The 23,127-nt window shown below is 46.0% G+C and overlaps 1 protein-coding gene across 1 annotated transcript in view; it reads right to left on the reverse strand.

Moving 5' to 3' along the window:
* The window catches only part of FAM149A (family with sequence similarity 149 member A), a 73,113-nt gene extending 52,870 nt beyond the window's left edge, over positions 1–20,243 (reverse strand). The window contains 1 exon segment of the mRNA XM_006128458.5: positions 19,656–20,243. Within this exon segment, the coding sequence (XP_006128520.3) occupies positions 19,656–20,113 (458 nt within the window). The 5' untranslated portion in view covers positions 20,114–20,243.
* Positions 20,244–23,127: the final 2,884 nt, after the last annotated feature.

A 23,127-nucleotide genomic window follows, 5' to 3' on the forward strand; every position in this document is an offset into this window, starting at 1 on the left:
GCCCCGGGTGCTCCGCCGCTTTGTTCAGCGTCTCCCTGGTCTGCAGATCAGGGAGACGCTGAACAAAGCGGCGAAGCACCCGACAGGACCCGCGCCGCTTCCAGCTGATCTGGAAGCGGCCGCGGGTCCGGCCCCCGGTGCTCCGCCGCTTTGCTCCCGTCTCCCTGGTCTGCTGGCTCCACCAGCAGACCAGGGAGACGAGGAGCAGCTTTTCTCGCCCCAGAGAAGGCGGGCGGCGGGACCAGGCGTCCCGCTGCTCTAGTTCTCCGGGGCGAGAAATCCCCATTCGTAACTGCGGATCCGACATAAGTCGGATCCGCGTAACTCGGGGACTGCCTGTAATTCATATGTAGACTATCACAGAGGCACCAGAAATTATTTGGCATTCCAAGGACAAGGCCACTGAAACACAAGTGTTGAGAACACTATTTTCTATACAAATTGCCATGTTAGCTGCTGAGAAAAGTCCTTTCTCTGCTCTAAGGCAGCTAAATTTAAGAATAGTTCTCTATCCCAAAAGTAATATGGCTAAGGCATCTGTGAGGGAAGAAACAATTATTTAGCCATTTTCTCTTTTCCATAGTGAGTGATGCCAGAACATTAACATTCCGGTCCTTTCTGAGTCAAATATCAAAATGCACTCTTGTCATCTGCCAATTTTAAATTCTTCAGTTGCCATGGACATAATACAGACCTGAGTATATTTTAAAATTGATGTTAAGAGCTACTCTTCTTCCAGAGCCTCTTAATTCTGATAATAGGACAAGTTCTTTTCTCGGATTTATTTAACAAATCTTTACTCCAATATTCTGCTCTTCTTTTGTGTATGGAAACACCTCTTCTTCACAAGCATTACATCAAAAACACATACATTTTTTAAAATCAGGTCTGTTTGACACTTAATTTCATAAAGGGGAAATGGGATTGCCTCAGCCAAAGTGAAGGGAAGATGTACAATTAATTACTTAAAGGTATAATGATTTTGCAGTTATGAAATTCCCTGCACAATGGCTAATGCGAGTCTAATCTGCATAATCTTTGCATGGTTACTGAGAAATAATTACTTGTGATTACATAAAACCCTCTCTCTCACTGGAGGCACCGTTTACAACTCTGTACCTAGAAGCCAAAAACAAAACCACATCTGACCCCATTCCCACCTACTGTCAGCATTTAATTACTGTAAAAATTGCTACAGAAATAGTGAAGCTACACAGCAACCAGACATACATGGCTGGCAATGCCAGCTCACTTGGCCTCACAGGGCTTCACTTTAAGGCTGTTTAACTGCTTTGTAGATTTCCAGGGTTTGGTTTGAGAGACAGTAGTGAATATCTTTTCGCCTTCTACAGTTGCTTATGATTTTACACACATTGTGTAATGAACCGAGGCTTTATCTATACCCAGAAGCCAACCGGCAATGAAATGTATCTCTGAACTCTGACTCATATTATGAAGTTTCACTGTTTAATTGTCTGCTGAACTGCAAATAGGTATTCTCTCAAACCCTACACATAATGGGCTTTTACTACACCTCAGTATGTATGCATTATTTAATGTTTTCTTTCTGACTGCATCACATAGGTAGTTGAACACGTTCCAGAGAATGACTAGTTCAAGTTATTGTAGTTCTGCTGATAAAATAAACTAGAACTTGTTCAGCCTTGAGATATGTAACCAGATACTTTTAAACAATTAACATTTCAAAACACATTTATATAAGCTTCTTTATTTTATTTACCATACTAGTGAAGGCTGTATCTAGTATTTTGTCTCACAATGAAGGTTTCAGTCAAGATGGAAACAACATAACAATATTCTCTGACATATTTAATCTGGTTAATTGCAAGATATTTCATTGTGCTGATCAAAGTACTGTATTTAAATGACATTCTTAAAGCTTACAGAATATAAGCTTTTATAAGAAAAATGTTATCAGAATAATGTATATGATGTGTAGTAATTCAGCTATTAATATAGCATGATCTATTAGGTCATGCAATAATTTAGCACTGATCCCAACATAGTTCCATGTTTTTAAATAGAGCCTGATTTTCAACACCATTTCCAACCTAACTTTCCTTTGTACACATGCAACTTTGTGCATAAGTATGCAAACAAGTCCACCCACTGGTGGGAGATGGGAGAACAGTGGGCAGCTGTCCTGGGGCTGGCAATTTAGAAGGGCCCAGAGCTCCCAACTGCTGCCACTACAGCAGCGGATGGAGATCCAGGCCTTTTAAATCATCTCTGGAGGCGTAGGTAGTGCTGAAGGGCTGGCCAGGGGAGGCTAGTCCCCAGTCCTACCCTTTGCACCCAAAGTTCCGCCCCTTCTGGGGACCTGGAACTGCTTCTCCCCATACCTTGCCTAGGGCCTAGCAAAGTCTGTAGGCCACCCTGTGTGCACATAAACTACTTTTACATTATCACCCGAGTTATTTTAGTGATAGTTACAAAATAACATGCATACAGATGTGTGCACCTACTATGTGGCTCACACTTAAATGAAAGCTGCCTTTAAAAAAAATTCCATAAGTGGTTTTTTGTTGTGGTGGTGGTGGAAGAGATACTATAGTTTGTTTTCCATTTTGTTTACATGCATGTTACTATGGGAACATCTCATCACAGTTTATCAAAACCTTAGTTGGTTACTCAATATGATTGCTTTATGTTTACGAAGAGCAAACTAATGGCCACAAACACTACATATTGATCATCAACTGAAAATACATTATAGGCTTTATAAACGGGAACATCCTTCTTACACATCTGAGAGGAAATCACAATCAAGGAATCTTTCATAAAACCATCTACAAATAGATCAACCACTTGACTGTTTTCTAACATTCCAGATAAACCCCAGGTGGACAGCTCCTGCTATGCAAAGATTCATGTTTAGCAAAACATTCCAGTAACTATAAAAGAATGTCAACAGAACGATAGGGATTAATATTTTTATAATACAGTTAATAAACCCACAAAAGACATTAAGAAGTGTTTCACAGTTCATTATAAAGTAATCTAACAGTAGGACTGGTCAAAAATATTCAGTTTTGAAATTCAAACTTTTCCCACAAAAAACAGGGACTTTTGAGCCCCTCCCACCCAAGTGTCCTGTTTTCAATCAACCTCTACCTAACATTTCTGAACAAATGTGCATCACTCAATGGGTATGATTTACAATGAAGTGTAGCACAGTTACAGAAAACCTTATGTGAAAAGGTAAGGGTTTGAGTTAACCATACACAAGCAATTCTACACTATCAAAATAAGTTGACCCAAGTTACATCAAAGTACAACCACCACAGCAACTGAATCAGTTTTACATGAATACTGTGTACAGATGTGGGCTCCTCACCTCAAAAAAGATATTTTGGCCTTGGAAAGGGTTCAGAAAAGGGCAACTAAAATGATTAGGGGTTTGGAACGGGTCCCATATGAGGAGAGGTTAAAGAGACTGGGACTTTTCAGTTTAGAAAAGAGGAGACTGAGGAGGGATATGATAGAGGTCTATAAAATCATGAGTGGTGTGGAGAGGGCCGATAAAGAAAAGTTATTTATTAGTTCCCTAAATAGAAGAACTAGAGGACACCAAATGAAATTAATGGGGAGCAGGTTTAAAACTAATAAAAGAAAGTTCTTCTTCACACAGCGTGTAGTCAACCTGTGGAACTCCTTGCCAGAGGAGGCTGTGAAGGCTAGGACTATAATAGAGTTTAAAGAGAAGCTAGATAATTTCCTGGAGGTTAGGTCCATAAAAGGCTATTAGCCGGGGGATAAAATGGTGTCCTTGGCCTCTGTCTGTCAGAGGCTGGAGAGGGATGGTAGGAGACAAATCGCTTGATCATTGTCTTCGGTCCACCCTCTCTGGGGCACCTGGTTTTATTGTGGAACTGTCAATAGACAGGATACTGGGCTAGATGGACCTTTGGTCTGACCAAGTACGGCCATTCTTATGTTCTTATGTACATGTCCACACTACACTCATAGTGCTAGCAGTGTATGCCCTCATTAGGAGCACTGCACAGGAGCACTGATTTAGCTGCCAGCATGATAGTAAGCAATACATTGTGTGCACTAACTACATCAACTAACATACTATGCCTCTCACAGAGGTAGAGTTATTAAGTCAATGTAGTGGATAAGTTACATCAGTGGGAGCCACATTTTAGTGTAGATGCTTACAGTGTTAGGTCAATATAAGCTACCTTATACATTGACCTAACTCTATAATGTAGACAGAGACATTTCATATTTGCCATGTGCAAACACTGAAATGCAAAGAGGAGCAAATTCCTTTAAATGAGTGAGCAGTCCAGAAAGTGCGGGAAGCCATGATATCCCTATAGCAGTAATATCCTTCCTTTAGCATTCTGATAGTTCTATTGTTTTCCAGAAAGAACTTTTCAAAAATATGTTTAAGAAATTGGTTTGTTTGTGAAATAAATCTGTTTCTTTACAATTCCTAATATTAATGAGAACTGAATGCAAAGAACAAGTGTACAATTTGGCTCTATTTATCTTTTAAGTTTGTTGGAATATTAGAATACAGTATTTGTACAATACCAGCAGTATGTTCAAAGATATTCTTAAGTATGCATTCCTTTTAATTCAGTTTCATGCTGTCAGAAGCATTTTACCAGATCACTTAACACATCTGACTCTAGCAGCATTAAGGAAACTTTTTATTTGTAGACAATTTTAGATAATGGATGCTTACTACATTCATTTTGTTTCTAGTAATTCAATTTAGCTGAAGTTCATAGTTTTATCAGTTTGCTAAACTAAAATGCCTGAGCACTCCAGTTTATTCCAGCTATTTTAAATTATATAGATTTTGCCAACATGAACCTGTACAGAACAGCTAAACAAAGCAAACTTGCACAGAATTTATTGGTAAGGAATTGTATATTCTATACTTTTGCCTCTGTGCCTGATTTTTCAAATAGCTCTTCTGTTCCACAATAAAACTGTTACTCTAGGATTATTTTCAAATCATATGAAATGTATTTCTTATACAGAATCGACCTGCCTGGCCTGGCACCCCTGGGACCAGAGTGGTCCCTGACAAGAGAATTTGACAGACCAGAGAAGGTGGGGGGAAGGGGCAGCCTCCCCGCTGGGCTCCTGTCCTCAGGGGCCAAGCTCCAGGAACCCTGTCAGACTTCGCTGCTCTGGCAACCCCCACACCAGGCTCCAGGCTTCACTGCCCTGCTGGAATTAACTGCCCCGCAGGCCATGCTGGGCTCCAGTGGTCCTGGTGGCCCCACAGGCTTTGCTGGCCGCATGGGTTCTGGCATCTCCAGCAGCTCTGCTCTCCCCTCCCCTGCCCCAGCCACTGGCAACCTCTTTGGTTGCTCTTTCCAAAAGGCTCAACTCTGACACAAACCCAAATCCCCAGTCAAATTTCAAGCCCTCTCTCCAAACTATAGAAGCACTAGAGATTCTCAATACAAATATTGTAAACGTTATTTCTAGCATGGCAGAAATAATATTTAAATATGGTTCTCAGAGATAGCTGAATCATTTTTGCTGAAATGTTCCAGACAAATATAGCTCAAGGTAGCACAAGGCATAGACATTTTCAGCCAAACAATTAAAGCAGTGATGGGCAACCTAAGCTAATGAGTGGGCAACATAAGTGCGCCCCCCGCCCCCAGCAGACCAGGCTTTTCTCGCCGACGCCTGTGGTAGAGCAGCTGGGCGCTGCCGGGTTGGTCCCGCAGCACTGCTCCTCGGCGCTACTGGACCAACCCGGCAGCACCCCTGCTGCTCTGCCCCAGGCGTCCTGATTCAGCCGCTGCTGGTCAGTTTCAGCAGTGGCTGAATCAGGACGCCTGGGGCAGAGCAGCTGGGGTGCTGCTGAGTTCGTCCAGTAGCGCCGAGGAGCGGCGCTACTGGACCAACCCAGCAACACGCCAGCTGCTCTGCCCCAGGCGTCCCCAAGTCAGCCGCTGCTGAAACTGACCAGCAGCTGACTACAGGAAGCCCGGGGCAGAGTTGTTCTGCCCCGGGCTTCCTGTAGTCAGCCGCTGGTCAGTTTCAGCAGCGGCTGACTTGGGGACGCCCGGGGCAGGGCAGTTGGGGTGCTGCCGGGTTGGTCCCCGCAGCGCCGAGGTGCGGCGCTGCGGGGACCTATCCGGCAGCGCCCCAGCTGCTCTGTCCCAGGCATCCAGATTCAGCTGCCTCGGGCTTCCTGTAGTCAGCCGCTGGTCATTTTCAGCAGCGGTTGAATCTGGACGCCACTTCTGACTTACGTACAAATTCAACTTAAGAACAAACCTACAGTCCCTATCTTGTACGTAACCCGGGGACTGCCGGTATGTTTCACAGACAGTCAAGCAATGGGCTTTCTTCCAGATTCACTCTGGTTTGTCTAAGTTGTAATTCTTCAGTTTCAGAGTCAATTTCCATGGCAAGGCAAAGAGAACTCTTTGGTACTTCTATCAGGCCAGGCCCTGGATGCTGCAATCAGCTGCATATAGCAACAGTATTTTTCTATTTACATTTTAGTTATGCAGCCAAGTCACCATGCAACAATGTCTCCCCTACAACAGATCCTTTTATTATGAGTCAGACTTTATCTATTTGCTGTACTTCAGTGACAAAAAATTGGGTTTTTTTAACCACTGTTACAGAATTCATCCAGCTATGAGAAATTGAGCTGGATTCTCTTATGGCTCACGTGTTATCAATATACTTGTTAAATAAATTCACTAATTTTGAATGCTAAGGCCAAGACACAGTAAACTGGAGGTGAAAGGCAACATGGAACCTGATCTTCTAAACTCTGACACAAATGTTAAGTGCACAGCCAAAATGGACTTCTGTTAACAAACAGGAGCAGATGTTTTTGATATAAAAAGGGGGAGGGGACTGTGACTAAGTTCTTCAAAGTATTTCCCTTGTCCAGCCAATATAATTCTGATCTTGCCAGTTTAAGTTTGACCCAGCTGTTTTCATCCATATGCTGATCTCCTCTAGGCATATTTTCATCCTTAAGAGGTGGCACTATTTGCAACTTTTGAAGAGGACATATACAACTGGATTTCACTAGTGTATTGTTGGCAGAAGAGTCTATAATATCTCATCTCCATGTGATTTCATATTGAATGGTGCACTGTAGGGTATTTTTCAGGACTTTTTCAGGGCAGGGTGCCTTGTTTTGATTTGGGATTGTGAGGGTTGGGTGGGGAGGGAGACAAAAAAAAATGCATATTAGCATTCTTGTGCCCTGTTGGAGAGGAATTCAATATATACTTAGCCAATCAGGTAGTGGGCATGGATGTCTGGAATCCTTTCTGATCACAGCTACAGCTTATAGCTCTTCAAGTGCTTCAGATTGTTCATTAATTATTATGGAATTGAAAGATTCTGAATGACTGATATATTCAAAATTCAGCCTCAATAAATACAATAGGAAAAACTCAATTCAACTGGTATTTCAATTTATTCGGGATGCAATCACGCTAAAATAGTTGAGTAAAACTATGATGTAATAGAACACGAATAGTTATTTATTTGAACGATAAACTTTTCAATAAAAGTTTTTTAAAAAGACCAAATCACATTTTAACATTAAAAAATCTCATAGAAAATAATTTTATATTTAGATGAGCAGAAAACTACCTCATCTGCTTACATACTAAGTGAAAAAATATACTTTGTAATGTAGACCAACTTAAATCTGAACTCAAGGTAAGGAGGACTATAGTTATCAATATTTAACTTGGGTGCTTCTAAAAGCTTAAGTGGAATCATCTAATTAAAAAAAATGCTAATGTAGAGGTATAAGCTTTCCTTCTCCAAGTGCCGTATCTGATTCCTTCTTCTGTATCTTCTTGGTATTTTTTTTTCTTTAAGACAAACAATACATGTTTGTTACATGCCTTTTGGGTGTGAAAAAAATACCTGATTTGCTATTAAAATAAAATATGAACATGAAAAATGTTGTCAGATAGAAGGGTTTGAAGAACATGATTCAATAAATGGAAGGAAGCATTTTGTAGTACGTATCTATCTTGGATCTTAACAAGAATATGCAACCAATTTTAAATTATAGAAAGTAGATTTCAAAGTGTTTATTGATCAGCTCTTGTAAGACAACCGTTCCTCTTTAACAATTAACAATAATCAGATCCATCTTTTAATTTGTCTGGTAAATTAAATCCTCCACTTTTCACTAGGAAAACAAATTCAGATTGTATTATACTCTGTTTTATTTTCCTTAAGTCCCCCCACCCTTCTCCTCTTCAAAAAAACACCACCACAACAAAAGTAAAAGTTTAGTATTCATGAAATTAAGACACACAGGACTGACCTGATTTAAGCATAATGTATTCCAGCATTGCACACCTTTCCTCAGAGAAAATGAACCTCAATTGTGACCTACAATAACCCCAGCTTTTCCAGTCCTGTACATCTTTGAGCAGAGTACAAGTCATGCTCTCATGCACTTATCTCAGCTTTTGTGATTTGCACAAATGGAGGTGAGGATGAGAAAGACCACTACACTAATTTTTAGCCCTTATTGTTATTTGGATTGCAGTAACACCTTGTTCTCGGGTCCTTTATAAGCCTATAAGGAGCACAATCAATGCCCCAAAGAGTTTGCAATTTATTTTGAAACAAGACACAATGTAGCCCTCCCCCCGCCAAAAAAAAAGAAAGGAAAGTGGACAGGGAGGATGAGACTCAAAGATAGGATCATACAGTTACATAGATTAGTGCAAAGAGGCACACATTCCTCTAGCATAGGAAAGACTAACAAGATCTTCTGTGCTCCTTCAGCATTACTAGGCACACCTGTAAGGTTAGTTCAGCCTGGAAGGGGAGCTTAAAAAAGGAGACCACTTGCCACAGGAAGGAGTGGTAAATAAGAGAAAGACTATGGCACCTCAGGGACTACTGAACACAGAAATAGGTAAATCAAGAGAAATACAGTTGCAGGCCATATCACCCCTGACCCTGCATGGACCAGCTCTAAAGCAGGGTGCCTCACTGGAGGCAGACTAAAGGGTATGTCTAGCCTACAAGCCTCTTTCGAGAGAGGCTTTTTTGAAAAATACTTTTGAAAAAAATCTCTTTTGAAAAGAGCGTCTGGATTGCACTAAACGGATTGAAAAAGCAATCCACTTTTTCAAAAAAGAGCGTCCAGACTGCCTAGACGCTCTGTCAAAAAAAGGGCACCTGGAACTACTTCTAGCAGGACACGGGGGCAGCCTTTACTTCCAGGTCCTGCAGCATACTCTTTGCAGAGACGCATGCTTAAAGGGACACTCCCTCCCCCCCGGACAGCCGTTCCTCTGCTGCTGCAGCTGGCTTGCCTACCTCCTAGAGAGACAGCAAAGCTTCTGCAGTGCTTGCTTTGGGTACCCTGCTTTCTGGGACACTGCAGCAGTTTGGTTTTTGTGCTTTAGAATATTATTTTTGCCATGGAGCCGGGACTGCCCCTGGGCAGGCGATGGCCCCACACTGTCATGCTTCAAGTTCTGCTGCATCTACATGAGACCATCATGACGCTCGGGCTGGATATTGAATCAGAACCCAGCCGTGAGCTCCTCGCTCGGGCTGCAGCACGAGTGCCCTTGCCAACTTATTCCTAGACAGGCGATTTTGGAGGCTGTACACAAGTTCAGACTGGTGGGACTGGCTTGTCATGGAGCAGTGGGATGACCAGCATTGGATCCGAAACTTCCTAATGTGTAAAGCCACATTCCAGCAGTTGTGTACCTGGCTCGCCCCTGCCCTACAACAACAGGACACCCACCTGAGGCCTGTGTAGGGATAACATATTAATGTATTGAAAATGATTCCTCCAAATGGAAGTGACTCCCCATAATTTGTTCTCCACAACTTAAAGTGTTTAGATTTATTATTAATTCTTATTATTATTATTAGTTAAGATTGTTAAATGTTTAGATTTATTATTATTATTGCCCCTTTAGAATATAATGTATTAGGTCATGTAACTTAGAACGGTTAAGAATATAATCAAGGGGCTGCTTGAAATTGACATTGCAGAGATACATTGTAACAATGCATTGTCAAGCCACTAACTCTGCTATGGGAGCCAAGCCCTGTAATTGACTAAGGGCATTGTTACATAATTGACGCCAGTTCAGAGAATGTTTTAAGCAATACCACCCAGAAACTTTTGTAACTACAACTTTTATTATTATACAAAATACTGTATGTGAAACATTAATTAGGGAATGTATGTAAGAGAGAGAGAGTGCTTGAACGATGAATGAATGGTTCTGAGAGGTGCCAGCCTGAGAATACAGCAACAAAGGGCTGAAGAAGGCATCAGGTGCCAGTGCAACCAAAAGGTGTCAAGTGGAGAAAACCAAGTACTGGAGGTCCACCTGATGAGATCACTGACGAGCACCTGGCAGCCACCCTGGAGACATCAGCATGACGCAGCAATTTCCAAAGACTGGCATAGGAAAAAATTCCTATAAGAACTGGACTAAAAAACTATGGAATCTGAGTCCAAGGTTCTGCTGCCAGCCTACCAGGAGCTTCAGATGCGCATCTGATCAGGACTTCGCTCCCCACTCTCATCACTTGTGTACAGAGTACCTGACCAGTATTCTGTCACAAGCAACTTCCAGGCTGGTAACTATAACAAATACACAGAACCTGAATGAATGGATGAATGAATGTTTATATGTATAAGGGTTAAGTAGTTAAACAACGTTGTTTGCTTCTATCTTTTCTTTATTTTTGTATTATTATCTTTACAATAAATGTGACTTTTTGCCTTATCCCCCTCATAAGATCCTGCTTGCTTTTATTGGTACACCACCTGCCATCCCCCTGGAGAAGAGGGCAGCTATTGCCCTCTGGAAACTAGCCACCCACGACAGCTGCCGTATGGTGGGACACCAGTTTGGTGTGGGGAGACCTACTGTTGGCACCATGTTGATGAAGGTAAGTCCCTCTTGAGCAGTGGTCCCCAACCTTTGAAGGTTGCCGGGCGCCAGGGGGCATGGCCGTTCGCCCGCCGGGCGCCAGGGGGCGGGTCCCCCCATAGCTGCATGCCCGGGGGCGGGGCCCTCCCATATCAATGCGCCCAGGGGCGGGGCCACCTCCACGAGCCGCGTGCCCGGGGCGCCGGTGTCCCCTCCCCAAGTGTCACGCGCCCGGGGCCGGAGCTCCCCCCCAAGTGCCACACGCCCAGGGCTGGAGTTCCCCCCCAAGTGCCACGCGCCGGGGCCGGAGCTGCCCCCAAGCACCACGTGCCCAGAGCACAGGCGGCCAATTCGCGGCGCTCCCGGGGCCTGCGCTCACCGTGCGCCATGCGCCCGGGGCCGGCTCCGGCACCATGCATGCGCCACGTGCCCAGGGCCAAGCCAGCCCTGAGCACTTGGCGGACGCACATGAATGCCCCCGCGGGCACCATGGCGCCTGCGGGCACCGTGTTGGGGACCACTGCTCGAGGGACAGTCCATGCGGGATAGGAGACTGTAAAAGAGGGACTGTCAGAAAAGGGCAGAGGGAGCGGGAATGGGAGAGGGCTCCTAGCCTCATCTGCCCTACTTCTGGGAGGGGCCGCCTGAGGGGGGGCTCCTGGTGTCTTGTGGGGGAGGGATGAGGGAGCACTTCCCAAGGACTCAGGCACACCATCTAACTTCCTATTCCGTGTGTTTCTATGTGTCTATTTCCACAGGTGGTGAGGGCCATCAACTCGGGCTGCTGAACAGGATTGTCCCCCTCGGAAACCTGGACACCATCGTGGCTGGCTTTGCTGAGCTGGGATTCCCGAACTGTGGAGGAGCGCTCGATGGGACTCACATCCTGATCTGTGCACAGCCCCATCGTGCAGCCCAGTACATTAACAGGAAGGGCTACTTCTCCATGGTGGTGCAGGCCCTGGTCGACCACTGAGGAAAGTTTATGGACATTTGTGTTGCGTGGTCGGACCAGGCACATGATGCCTACATCTTCAGAAATTCCTACCTGTAGCACAGGCTGGAACATTCTTCCCTCAGCGAAACTTTGCTGTTGGGGACATGGAGATGCCAATGTTCATCGTGACTGATGCGGCATATCCCCTTATTCCTTGGCTCAAAGCCCTACAGTGGCCATCTGGACGGGAGCAGGGAACAATTTAACATGCACACGGGAACACTAGCAGGTGGAATGCACCTCACTCACCTTGACTTGGGGGAACACAATATCCCTGAGGTGGTGGCTGCGTGTTCCACAACCTGATGGAGTGCAAAGGGGAGGCCTTCCTCCCAGGGTGGTGGACACAGGCTGATGTCGACGGGAGGCAGTTTGAGCAGCCCCAGACATCTCCCATCCGCCAAGCACATCAGGTGGGGGTCTGCATCCGGGAGGCCAAGCATGAGAGATTCTCAGCAGGAGCCCAATGACTCTCCCCAGGGCTTCCCCAATGGGGCCTGTGGCCTGGCCCCCCGACAAGACATTTCCTCCCACAACCCATCCCTGCACCAGTCTCCGGACAATTCATTCACTCTCTCACTCACACACACGGTTTTCTGAGAAAAACATTCTGTGTATTAAAAAACCATCAAACAGTGGGCAATGAATAACATTTACTAACAAAATAAAAATATTTTCAAAAATAAACTTTCTTGTAAATATAACAACGTCTCTTTAATTGGGAAGGAGGGGGGCTGTAAACCTGAATGGGGGGGGAGGGCGGCTTAGGGCTGAGGGTGTCGCCTGGCACACAAAAGACTGCTGCCTCAGGACTGTGGCCCTAGACGTGCTCGGGGTCAAGTGGGGCCTGGGAGAGTAGGGGGCTGGGGAGAAGGGGGGGGGCTGCAGCTGGGTCTGTGATGGCAGGGTGTGAGGGGAAGGGCAGGAGTGAGGGGGGCAGTGGGTGAGGAGAAGGGAGGGGGGCAGGGGAGGCCAGAGCAGGTTGAGTGGGAAGAGCGGCAACGGGGGCAGGACCTGGGTCACCCATAGCCTCCTGGATAGTGGCACAGATTGCTGATCGCTGCTGGATGAGCTCATCCAGCAAGCAGTCGTGCCACCAAGTCTCTGCCCATGTTCTCTCCGCCATGGTCTCCTCCATCCTTTTGAAGACCTCAACGTGCCTGCACATGAGGTTGGTATAGATCCACCAGTGCCTGCAGCTTCAATGGGCCCAGGTGAGTGGTGGGACGTGGGACAGGTGTCGCACACTGGTCTGCTCCAGCGGGTCCGGCTGTGGAGGATAAGAGGGAGAAGTAGTAAGTCATGCGTGCACACACTGTCCCTGCTTGTGATCAGTGAGTAACTGTCCATGGAACAAGGGACACCAATGTTCTCACTGCTAGCCCATGTGTGGCCTGGCCAACAGCCCCGGCCTCACAGGGGCCCCAAGGTGGCTAGGCCAACATCCACCCCGACTTCCACCGCAACACCCTCACCGTGGCCATGCAGCCCAGGGAAGTGTCCAGCCACAGTGGGTCCCCAGGTGTAGGACAGGGGCCTGGAGCAGCTTGGGTCTCCCAGGGCCCCCACCCACTCACCACCTGCCCGTGGCAGCACTGTCTGTGGGAGCGACTGATGTGTCGCACATGCATACATGGCCGAGTGCCGTGTGTAACACTTGCAGTGGCCTGTGTGGTGTCATGCGTGAGCCCCTGTGACCAGCCTGCTTCCCGCAGTTCCTGGCAGGAGAAGGACAGCCCTCCCTGGGGTCAGACATGTGTGGAGCCCTCCCTGAGCTGGGACTGAACGTTCTTGTATGTGCACAGAGATGTGCAAGCTGTCCAGGCAGAGCACGAGACGTGAAGATTGGGCCGCATTCCCTGTGCTCCCACTTCCCCCATTCTGTGTGTGGGGTAACCTCACCACACTCACCTGATGTTCTCTCACCAGGGTCAGAAGATGCCTGCAAGGCCTCCTGGGTCTGGGGGACTGGCTCCAGGGTGAGGCCGACAACACTCCTGTTGGGGTCCTCCTTCTCATCATCCTGCAGATGCTGCTCCTCTGGGTTGTCCTCAGCCACATCCTGGCAGTGCTGGATGGGTGTCTGCAACCCAAACTTGACGAGAACCCGTTCAGAGAGGGGTTCCCCACCCCCCAGGATTCTGTCCAGCTCCTGAAAGTACACGCAATGCTGAGGCGCTTCCCCAAGGTGGAGCTGCATTCATGGGCCCTGGCATAGTCAGTTCCGTACTTGGCCCAAGATTCGGGGGTGGCGGCCTTTCTTTGCCAGCCCCTTGGCCGTAGAGGTCTACATTCCGGTGACGGGAATGCAGAGCCTGCACTGATTCCTCCTCTCCCCAAAGTTCAAGTAGTGTCAGGACCTCAGGCCCTGACCAGGTTGGAGCTCGCCTGTTTGTGCCCCTCGATGAGTCTTGGGATGGGTCTTTCGAAGGACGTTGGGGGGTATTGTGCTTGTGCCATGCTTCCTTGGCAAAAATGCAGGGAGAGCCGTGTGGTCAGTGGCTTGCTCTGGCTGGCTTTCTGCCACAATGGCTGCCCAGGGTGCCTGTGCCTTTAAGACATGGCTACAGCTAGGAACAATACAGGTTTCTCCTGCAGATGGAGTGTCCACCAGGGCTTTTCCCTGGAGGTCTGTTTTTTCAAAAACCCTCCCCCCACTGCCGCATCCACACATGCCTTTTTGCGACAGAGTTCCTCTAGTGTACACTCAGCCTGATTCCTACACAATCCATGTACTGTCTCTTCTTTTTTCATACTAGACTCTGTCCAACTATGTAATCTCATTCATTCCCTTGACTTCGACCACTATCTTCATGCTAATGGCTCCCAAATCTACTTCTCCTTTCTTGACCTCCCATCTCAGCCTTTGTCTACACTAGGAAGTTATTTCAAAATAACCCCCCTTATTCCTAAATAAGCTGCTTATTTCAACATATGTACAGGCTGCCCTCGACTTGCCATGCAATCGGTTATTGGGATAGCTTCGCAAGTCAGGACATCGTAACTCGAGCCCGCATTTTGACAGGCATCATGCGCTGTCATAGATGCGGGGCCGAGGACGTAAGTCGGGGGATTTCAGCCCCTTCCGCACTTACAGAAAAGGTCGTAAGTGCGAGAGGTAGTAAATTGGGCCATCATAAAGCGGGGGCCTCCTGTACTCCTGCTTTCCTCGGGGAACAATGCTTATTTCAAAACAGTTATTTTGGAATAGCTTTAGTGTGGATGCTCCGCTGCTACTATTTAGAAATAGCTACTCCCCAGAGTAATTTAAAGTAATTATTCCCCAGTGCTTCCTGGGGCTCTAAGTTGAACAGAGCCTCCTTCGGACTAATCTCAAGCACCACTATATATTATTACCAAGGGTCATAAACATGAGTTCTCAAAGTCATCTTCAACATCCTCTCCTACCGTTATATGTAGGCCCTTACCAAATGCTTATGTTTATTCCTCTACAACAGTGTTTCTCAATCTTTTTTTTAAATAAAGTACCCCCTTTTTTCAACAACAAAAAAAGTACCCCCGTAACTACATCTGTCAGACACACACAATTTTTTTCTATCATTGCAACACATTTGTGTAAACAACTTAATTGTAGCCAGGTGAGCGATGACTTTTTTGTGTATAAAAAGCACAAATACAATAAAGCGCTAGAAAACTTAACACAAAAATTCAGTTTTCTCCAAATTTCAGTTGGGTTGACGTACTCTCCCCCCCCCCCCCAGACTTCTTTCAAGTACCCCTAAGGGTACTCATACCACTGGATAAGAAACACTGCTCTACAATACCAAACTTTGCCATTTCTTTTATGATTACTGCCAATAATTAGCCCATACCCTAGTTTTTCTCTCTTCTTGACTAGGGAAGCCTTCAGTTCTCTAATCCAGAACTGTTCTCAAAAGATCATAGAATCATAGAAACATAGGGTCTGAAGGAGACCTCAAGAGTCCATCCTCCTGCATTAAGGCAGTATCAAATCAACTCTTACCTTTGTCCAACTGGTTCTTAAAACCTTCCAATGACAGGGATTCCGCAATGCCTTTTCCAGAACTTAACTATCATTACAGATAAAAATGTTTTGCTAATATTTAAACACCCTATAGTCTGCAGATTATGCCCATTATTTCTTGTTCTAGTAGACATATAGAAAAACTGAAGCACCATCCACTTCATCACAGTACTTCACATATTTCAAGGCTTATCACACTCTGCTCAGTCATCTTTTTTCAAAATTAAACATGCAGTGTTTTTTTAACCTTTCCTCAAAGGTCATGTTTTCTGAATCTTTTATCATTGTATTGTTATCCACTGAATTCTACACGTTAGCCACAACTTTCTCAGAGTATAGCATCCAAAATTGGACACAATATACCAGTTCAGGCCTCAGCAGTACTAAGTATGATGGGTCAACTACCTCCTGTGTCTTACATGTGACAATCCAGTTACTACATCCCAGAATGATGTGTGTCTTTTTTGCAAATGCACAACATTGTTCACTCATTCGGTTTGTCATCCACCATAATCCCAGGGTCCTTTTCAACAGTGCTCTGCCACCTCACCAGTTATTCCCATTTTCTAACAGCCTATAGTCTGCAGATTTTGTAGCTGTGTATTTCAGGTTTTTTTTCTTTCTAAGCAAGAACTTTGAACTTGTCTTTATCCCCTTTTATACTGATGACTTTAGACCAGTTTTCCAACTTGTCAATATAGTTTTGAAGTCTAACCTTCTCCCCCAAAGTGCTAGCAGCCTCCCCGTGTTTGGTGTCCTTTGCAAATTTATAATCATTCTCCCCACACCATTCTCATGGCAAGTTATGAGACTGTATGGCACACTTTACAAATTAATCAAACTGATAGAAATAGCTACAGCAAGTTGGTGAATGCTGTGAGTAGACAAAGCTGATGAACTGGTTCAGGATGATTGAAGGAATGACTAAAGGATGAATGAGATCATGATATCTGTTCCACTTGGTACTGGAAACAGTAATAGCTGAAGCACTAAGAGACGAAATGGGAAGAGTCACGTTAATATGACAGTGCATAATCTTAGATTTGCAGATAATATTGACCTTGTGGTACCGACCAAGGAGAATTTATAGAGCATGAGCATGAAAGCAGAAAACTCATAATGAACATCACCATTGTAAATTTAAATCACTTGGAAGACAACAGAAAGAGGCAATTAAATATCAAACTTAAGAGACAAAGAAACAAGTGTGGGGTGGGAAGGTGTACTGTACAGAACTAGTATCAAAGAATGAGAATTATGAAGGTGACATAAAAAGAAAAATCGGACTTGTCATTACTGTATGTGGAAAGCTCTGCAAGATTTGTAAGGCTAAAAACATTTCATTAAAATCAACATATGCCAGACAACCATCGTGCCAATACTGCAGTATGCCTCAGAATGCTAGAGTATGAGGACATCTAACAAGGAAAGACTTTGCAGAACTGAACTGGCTGAGGGTAACAGAGGAGTTTCAAGAGTGCAGGGAAAAAAAAGATGATGAGGTAAGAAAACGGGTAGAGCAAGAAATAATGCTGTTACAGAAGAAAAGACAACTGAGATGTTTGGAAACAGGTTGAGAATGCAGCTAGAAAGGATACCATACATAGCAATACACACCACAGTGCAGAGAACTCAAAAGAGAGCAAGACCAAAGACTTGTAGAAACAAAGGACAGGACTAAGCAGCACTTTATGGCCTAACAAGATGGTGTATTAGGTGATGAGCTTTCATGGGCCAGACCCACTTCCTCAGATCAAATTGTGGAAGAAAATTGGCATGACCATATATACCAAAGGGATACAATCAAAAAAGTGAACACACGTAAAATTGACAGATTTGAAGGATGACATAAAAGAAAAAGATTTTAAGATGAACAAAGATGCCAAGGTGATACAAGTCAGAGAGTGGTGTATAGATTAGGGATGTAAGTGACTAGTCGACTATCCGATAAGCTCCCACCCCCCAGCTGCCTCTATAAAAGAGAGGCAGCAAAGATAGGGAGCAGGATCCGGGGGAGAGGGAGAGCTGGATGAAAAGCTGATTCCCCGCAGCTCTGTCTCCATGGGGAGAAGGGGCAGGGACTCAGTGGGAAACTAAGAGCAGGGCTGCGGGGTACCTGGGGTGAGCTGCGGACCTTTGCCTGCCAGGCCATGGCAGCTCCAGGGGGCCGGGGCTGGGGCAAGCCGCTCTGGCCATGGCTGTTGGGAGAGGAGTGTTCTGTCCTGCCTCGCAGCCAACCAGCACCAGGCAGGGATGGGGTCTCCTTCCAGACATGGAAGCCCTGCCGGCTCTTGCTACATTTTAAAGGTGGAAACTGCGGGGAGCATGAGCAGTGGGGGTGGGGGGCGTAGGGCTCAAACAGTCCCCCTCTGGCCCTGCACTCCTGGCAGCACTTTGCTTTTGAAATGTACAAGAGCTGTCCCAGGGAAGGAGACCCCATCCCTGCCTGGTGTTGGTTGGCTGAGAGGCGGGGCAGAACACACCTCTTCTAACAGCCATGGCAAGAGCGGTGTATCCCAACCCTAGTCCCTCAAAGCCGTCACAGCCTGGCAGCCAGAGGTCCACAGCTCAGCAGTGGGCAACAGCCTAGCAGGTAGGAACTGTCAATAACCCCTAAAAGATGGAAAATAGAGCAGTCATCTTCCTTTTCTACTGGTATGACTTAGGAATTCTGGAAGTGCATAATTTGTCTCACAAAGTTCAAGTTACTTCACTTTCAAAGCACTGCATGTTCTCCTTTGCCACATGCTCCTATATTATATTTCATTGTGAAAAGTTATCAATATTACTTTAGTATCAAATTGATATATATTCTTTCACATATGGCTGCTTGCAATGATTATGCTGAGAAAGTAATGGAAATTGAAATCAGTGAGCTCGCCAATGTTACAGATTCACCCAAACATGCTTTCCACATCACAATAATTGATTTCACATATTAATTTGATATTAAAAACTGACTAAAAGAAGTCCAGACACATATTCTGACAACACAAAGTTATTTTTAAGCACTCTAATTAAAGTATGTTCTCACTGGTAACTTTACCAAATATTTGTTTTTCTCTGATCATAACTGTGTTAATTTTAGTCATAAGGGAAGCACAATATGGGCATATATAATATCTATACCTCTATAAAGTTAGCTTGCTTTTTTTTTTTTTTTTTTTTTTTTAAGCTATAGACAAGGAACTTAGCTGGTAAATTGGCTTAGCTACACTTGACTTTAATGGAACTATGCCACTTTACATCAGTTGAGAAACCGAATCTGTTTTTTAACTTGGCGCAACTTTCGGTAAGCAGAACATCCCTCACTGGAGTCATACAAAAATGCATATGTAAGTGGCTGGATAGGTATAATTGTTTAAATATTCTAAGACTCAAAGCTGGACATTCAGATTTAAAGTTTCAGTCTGTTTTAAATTATCTCTTTACATTTATAAATACAGTTCAGATGCGCATGTCAACACGCAGCAGTCATGCTGACGCCTTTTACAATGAGCACGGGTGTAAGAACAGTTGTTAACTCATTTGAATTGCCAGGCCCTTTTACTCTGTCCTTTGCCTCCGTTGGTGTCTCTGCTGAACCTCTTCTAACAGAATGGCTTTACCCTACCACAGCTGAGCCTTTCCTCGGACAAGAGCCAAACTCTCCCTCCGCCCACCATGGGCAGGGGGAAATCTTGGGCCATTTGGATCCTGGGGGTCACCCGCCGCCCCCCGGCTCTTCCCTACTCACACTGGGCCGGGGGCGCAGGCTCCGCTCTCGGGGTCGCTCTCCGCTACCCCCTCTTCGCCGATGTCTGGCAGGGTCACGAAGAGCAGCTGCTTGGCGCCGGGGGCTGCCCAGGCTCCGGGCTCTCTGTCCGCGGGAGCCGCTGCCTGGTGCGGGGAGCTGCCGCCGGTACCCGGGGGCTGCGCCGCCCCAGCCCCGCCACCAGCCGCCGCCCGGCCCGGCAACGCCGCGGCGCCCCCGGCTAGAGGGGGGAGCGGCCGGGGGCTAGGCAGGGAGCCGGGCCAGGGAGCCCGGGGGAAGGACGGGGCGGGCGGGGGAGGCAGCGCCCTGGACGCGGCGGGGCAGCCTGGAGCCGGGCCGGGCACGGGGGAGCAGGCGGCGGCGGGGCCCGGGGCTGGAGCCGCGGGGGGCTTGAAGAGCCTGGCGAAGAGGGTGCCCAGGTCCAAGACCGCCACCTTCATGGCGCGCAGCGAGAGCAGCGCCCGGGCCGCGGGGCTGAGCCTCCTTCCCCAGCCCCTAGCGGCGCAGAGGGCCCGTGGTCACTGAGCCGGGCTGGCCGCTCGCCCTGCTGGGGGCTGGCCGGCTGCCGCAGGTGCCCGAGGGAGAAACACCAGGGAAGGGAGGGGGCGGAGGTTGCTAAGCTAAACAGAAACCCAGGCTCGGCGCTAATTGGGCGCTTGACTGCCGCTCCGGAGCCGGAGCTTAGCACTGACAGCATGGAGTAGGCACAGCCCCACCCGGCAGAGCCCACAGCAGGGGACTTGTTGCTGAAGAAACAGTCCTGCCCGAATAACACGCCATGTAGGCCTCCGTCGGTCAGTTGACCATGGATGTATCCTAGTTCTCGTCTTGGTTCGTGTCGGATTGTCTGGGACAGCGTCGGGGACAGCGTCGTTGGTGGCTGAAAAGGCCAATCCGGGACAGGCATTCTTTGCCGCAGAAGTCGCAGCTGTAGGTGGTTCCCTGGCTGTTGTTGTTGCGTAACTTCCTGCGGGCCCGCTTTTCTTCTGATGCACGCATCATGTTCGTTTTGCCTGACTTGAGCTGTGTGGTCAGGGTGCCCCTCCACTTCGGGCGGTCTGCTGCGAGGTCTTCCCAGGACTGCGTGTTTATGTCGATGGCTTTCATGTCCCTCTTCACGACATCTTTAAATCGCAGGTTCGGGCGCCCTGTGGTTCTCTTCCCAGATGCCAGTTCCCCGTAGAGGATGTCCTTTGGAATCCTCCCGTCCTCCATGCGGCGTACATGGCCAAGCCAATGCAGGCGACGTTGTCGGAGCATGGTGTACATGCTGGGGAGGCCGGCTCGAGTCAGAACTTCGGGGTTGGAGACTTTGTCTTGCCAGGTAATGCCCAGGATGCGGCGCAGACCTCGTAGATGGAAGGCGTTCAGTCTCCACAAAACCAAACAGCCTTCTGGAGCCGATCCCCCTTGGAACAGTTTCTGGCCAGCCAAAGCAAGAGAGTGGGTTGCGCCCACCAAAGCTCATGATACCTTCTAGGTGTATTGTTAGTCTTTAAGGTGCTACTAGATTATTTGTTGTTTTTTCTGTTACAGACTAACTCGGCTACAACTCTGAAGCTCAAGAGCTCTGTGTGAGCGGGGGAGAGAAAAATGCAAAAGAAAATTGGATTTTCTCCCCATAGCAAACAAAGCATGTGTCTGAAAAGGCTTTTGGTGTGTTAAGTAATGTACTGAAGAATATGGTCCTTAAAGCTCAAATCCCAGCCAGTCAGCTCTTAAGTCTGTAAAACAAGAGATTGTGGTAAAAGGTGTTAACTGTTCTGGACAATTGAAAAACCATCCCTGTGAATAAAGGATGGAAGCTGGCTGCCGGAGATTCAATCCGGCTAAGTCCCATGATGTTGAGTTAGGTGGAAGGGACTTGCAGAAACAGCAGAAGTGATTTCTGTCCCCTTTGATTAAAGTACAATACCACCTCCCATTACAAGGGTCCTGATATTGCAGTTCCCAGCAGTTGGGTTGATAACTGCTCAATGATGCTTTGCACAGGCACACAAATCCATTTGCAAGCCAAAAGTTGCAAGAGTGGGGTCTAGAAGTCTAAATGGCTTCCTAGCCATTTTCATCTTTGGATAACAACAACAACAACAAATGCAGTTTTACAACTGTGCTTGGTTGAGACATTGCAACTTTTCCTAAAAGGTGCAGCCATCACGACCACATTTATCCATGCCACAGTTACCATTAGGATCATTGCAATGTGCTTTATAGGGTAGAATGCCTAAAGACTACTCCTTAAACCTGCAGCTAGTTCAGATTGGAAGTTACTATGGCTCGGAGATGCCAGACTATTGGAATGTTCCCCTTAAAGCCTGTGGGCAACATAAATTAGAGCAGCCTTCAGATCTGCACTGGTTGCCCCAGGATCTGAGACCACAAAAGTATCTGGAGGCCACTTTTGTCCATCAACCACAGCTTGGTCAGACCAAGTAGTCTGGTCAGGTGTTTCACAATTGACTGGTGCCTCTCAAGGGGTGTCACAAACTGAAATCGTGGAAAATTTACTTCTATTTTGAGTGCAGACATACCCACACACTCTGGTTTTCTACTGTTGCTTGTGCATAAAGGTCTGCTAGCATTTTTAAAGAAAATACCATAAAAGTATTTATTGAGATGGTAATTTAGATTGTTAGAGTTTACTTATTAGGGAGTGTCCTCTGTGAGGCTAAGTAGTCTGTGTGTATGAATACGTTATAATTACAGAAGTCAAACTTCATTTGATTTCTTTCTTAATGTTCTTCAGTGAATTTTCAACAAAAGAGAGATTGTGAAAATGTGCATATCTGAATAAAGGTGAGATATGATATATTACAATCATGCTACTACTATTAATATTCATATTACTATACAAATACACAAACATCATAATAATCTTCATGATAATATAAATTCATAATACAAATGCCATCCAGAGGATTCATTTGGCATTGGACAATAACGAGACATAAAAAAGGGTACAGTAGTGAAGACAAAAGAGGAGCCTGCACCAGACTTTTGGCAGCCAAATAGAAAATATAAAACTAGAAAGAAACCTTGTGGGAAAAGAAGCAACAGATTTAGACACAAAGTGGAATGTGAGGCAAGAGTAAAAGATGTTAAAGATGACCGAAGTTATGGGCCTTATTGTCAGCAAAGATCAATGCTCTCACACCAGTAAAAAAGCAAAGGGAGGGAAGAAGGTTTAGCAGGAAAGAGGCCCCTCTTCTCCACATCTAACCATTGTGTTGCAGATATTTCTCAGCACTAATGTGCCTGATCCTGCAATGATTTACTCAAATGAGTTTTCCTTGGCAGAAGAGTCCATCAACTCAGGCCCTTAATTCATAATTCTAAAAATACAAAAAATTCAAGGAATAAATAGCATAACTCTTTACTGCTCTTGGTGTTATACCTCTCTCAGTTTACTATAGCAGTTAGTGAGACTGTAGAGCTTCACTCTAATAGCCCTATC

This window comes from Pelodiscus sinensis, chromosome 4, assembly GCF_052426305.1.
Source record: "Pelodiscus sinensis isolate ZL-2025 chromosome 4, ASM5242630v1, whole genome shotgun sequence".
NCBI classification, from domain to species: Eukaryota; Metazoa; Chordata; order Testudines; family Trionychidae; genus Pelodiscus; species Pelodiscus sinensis.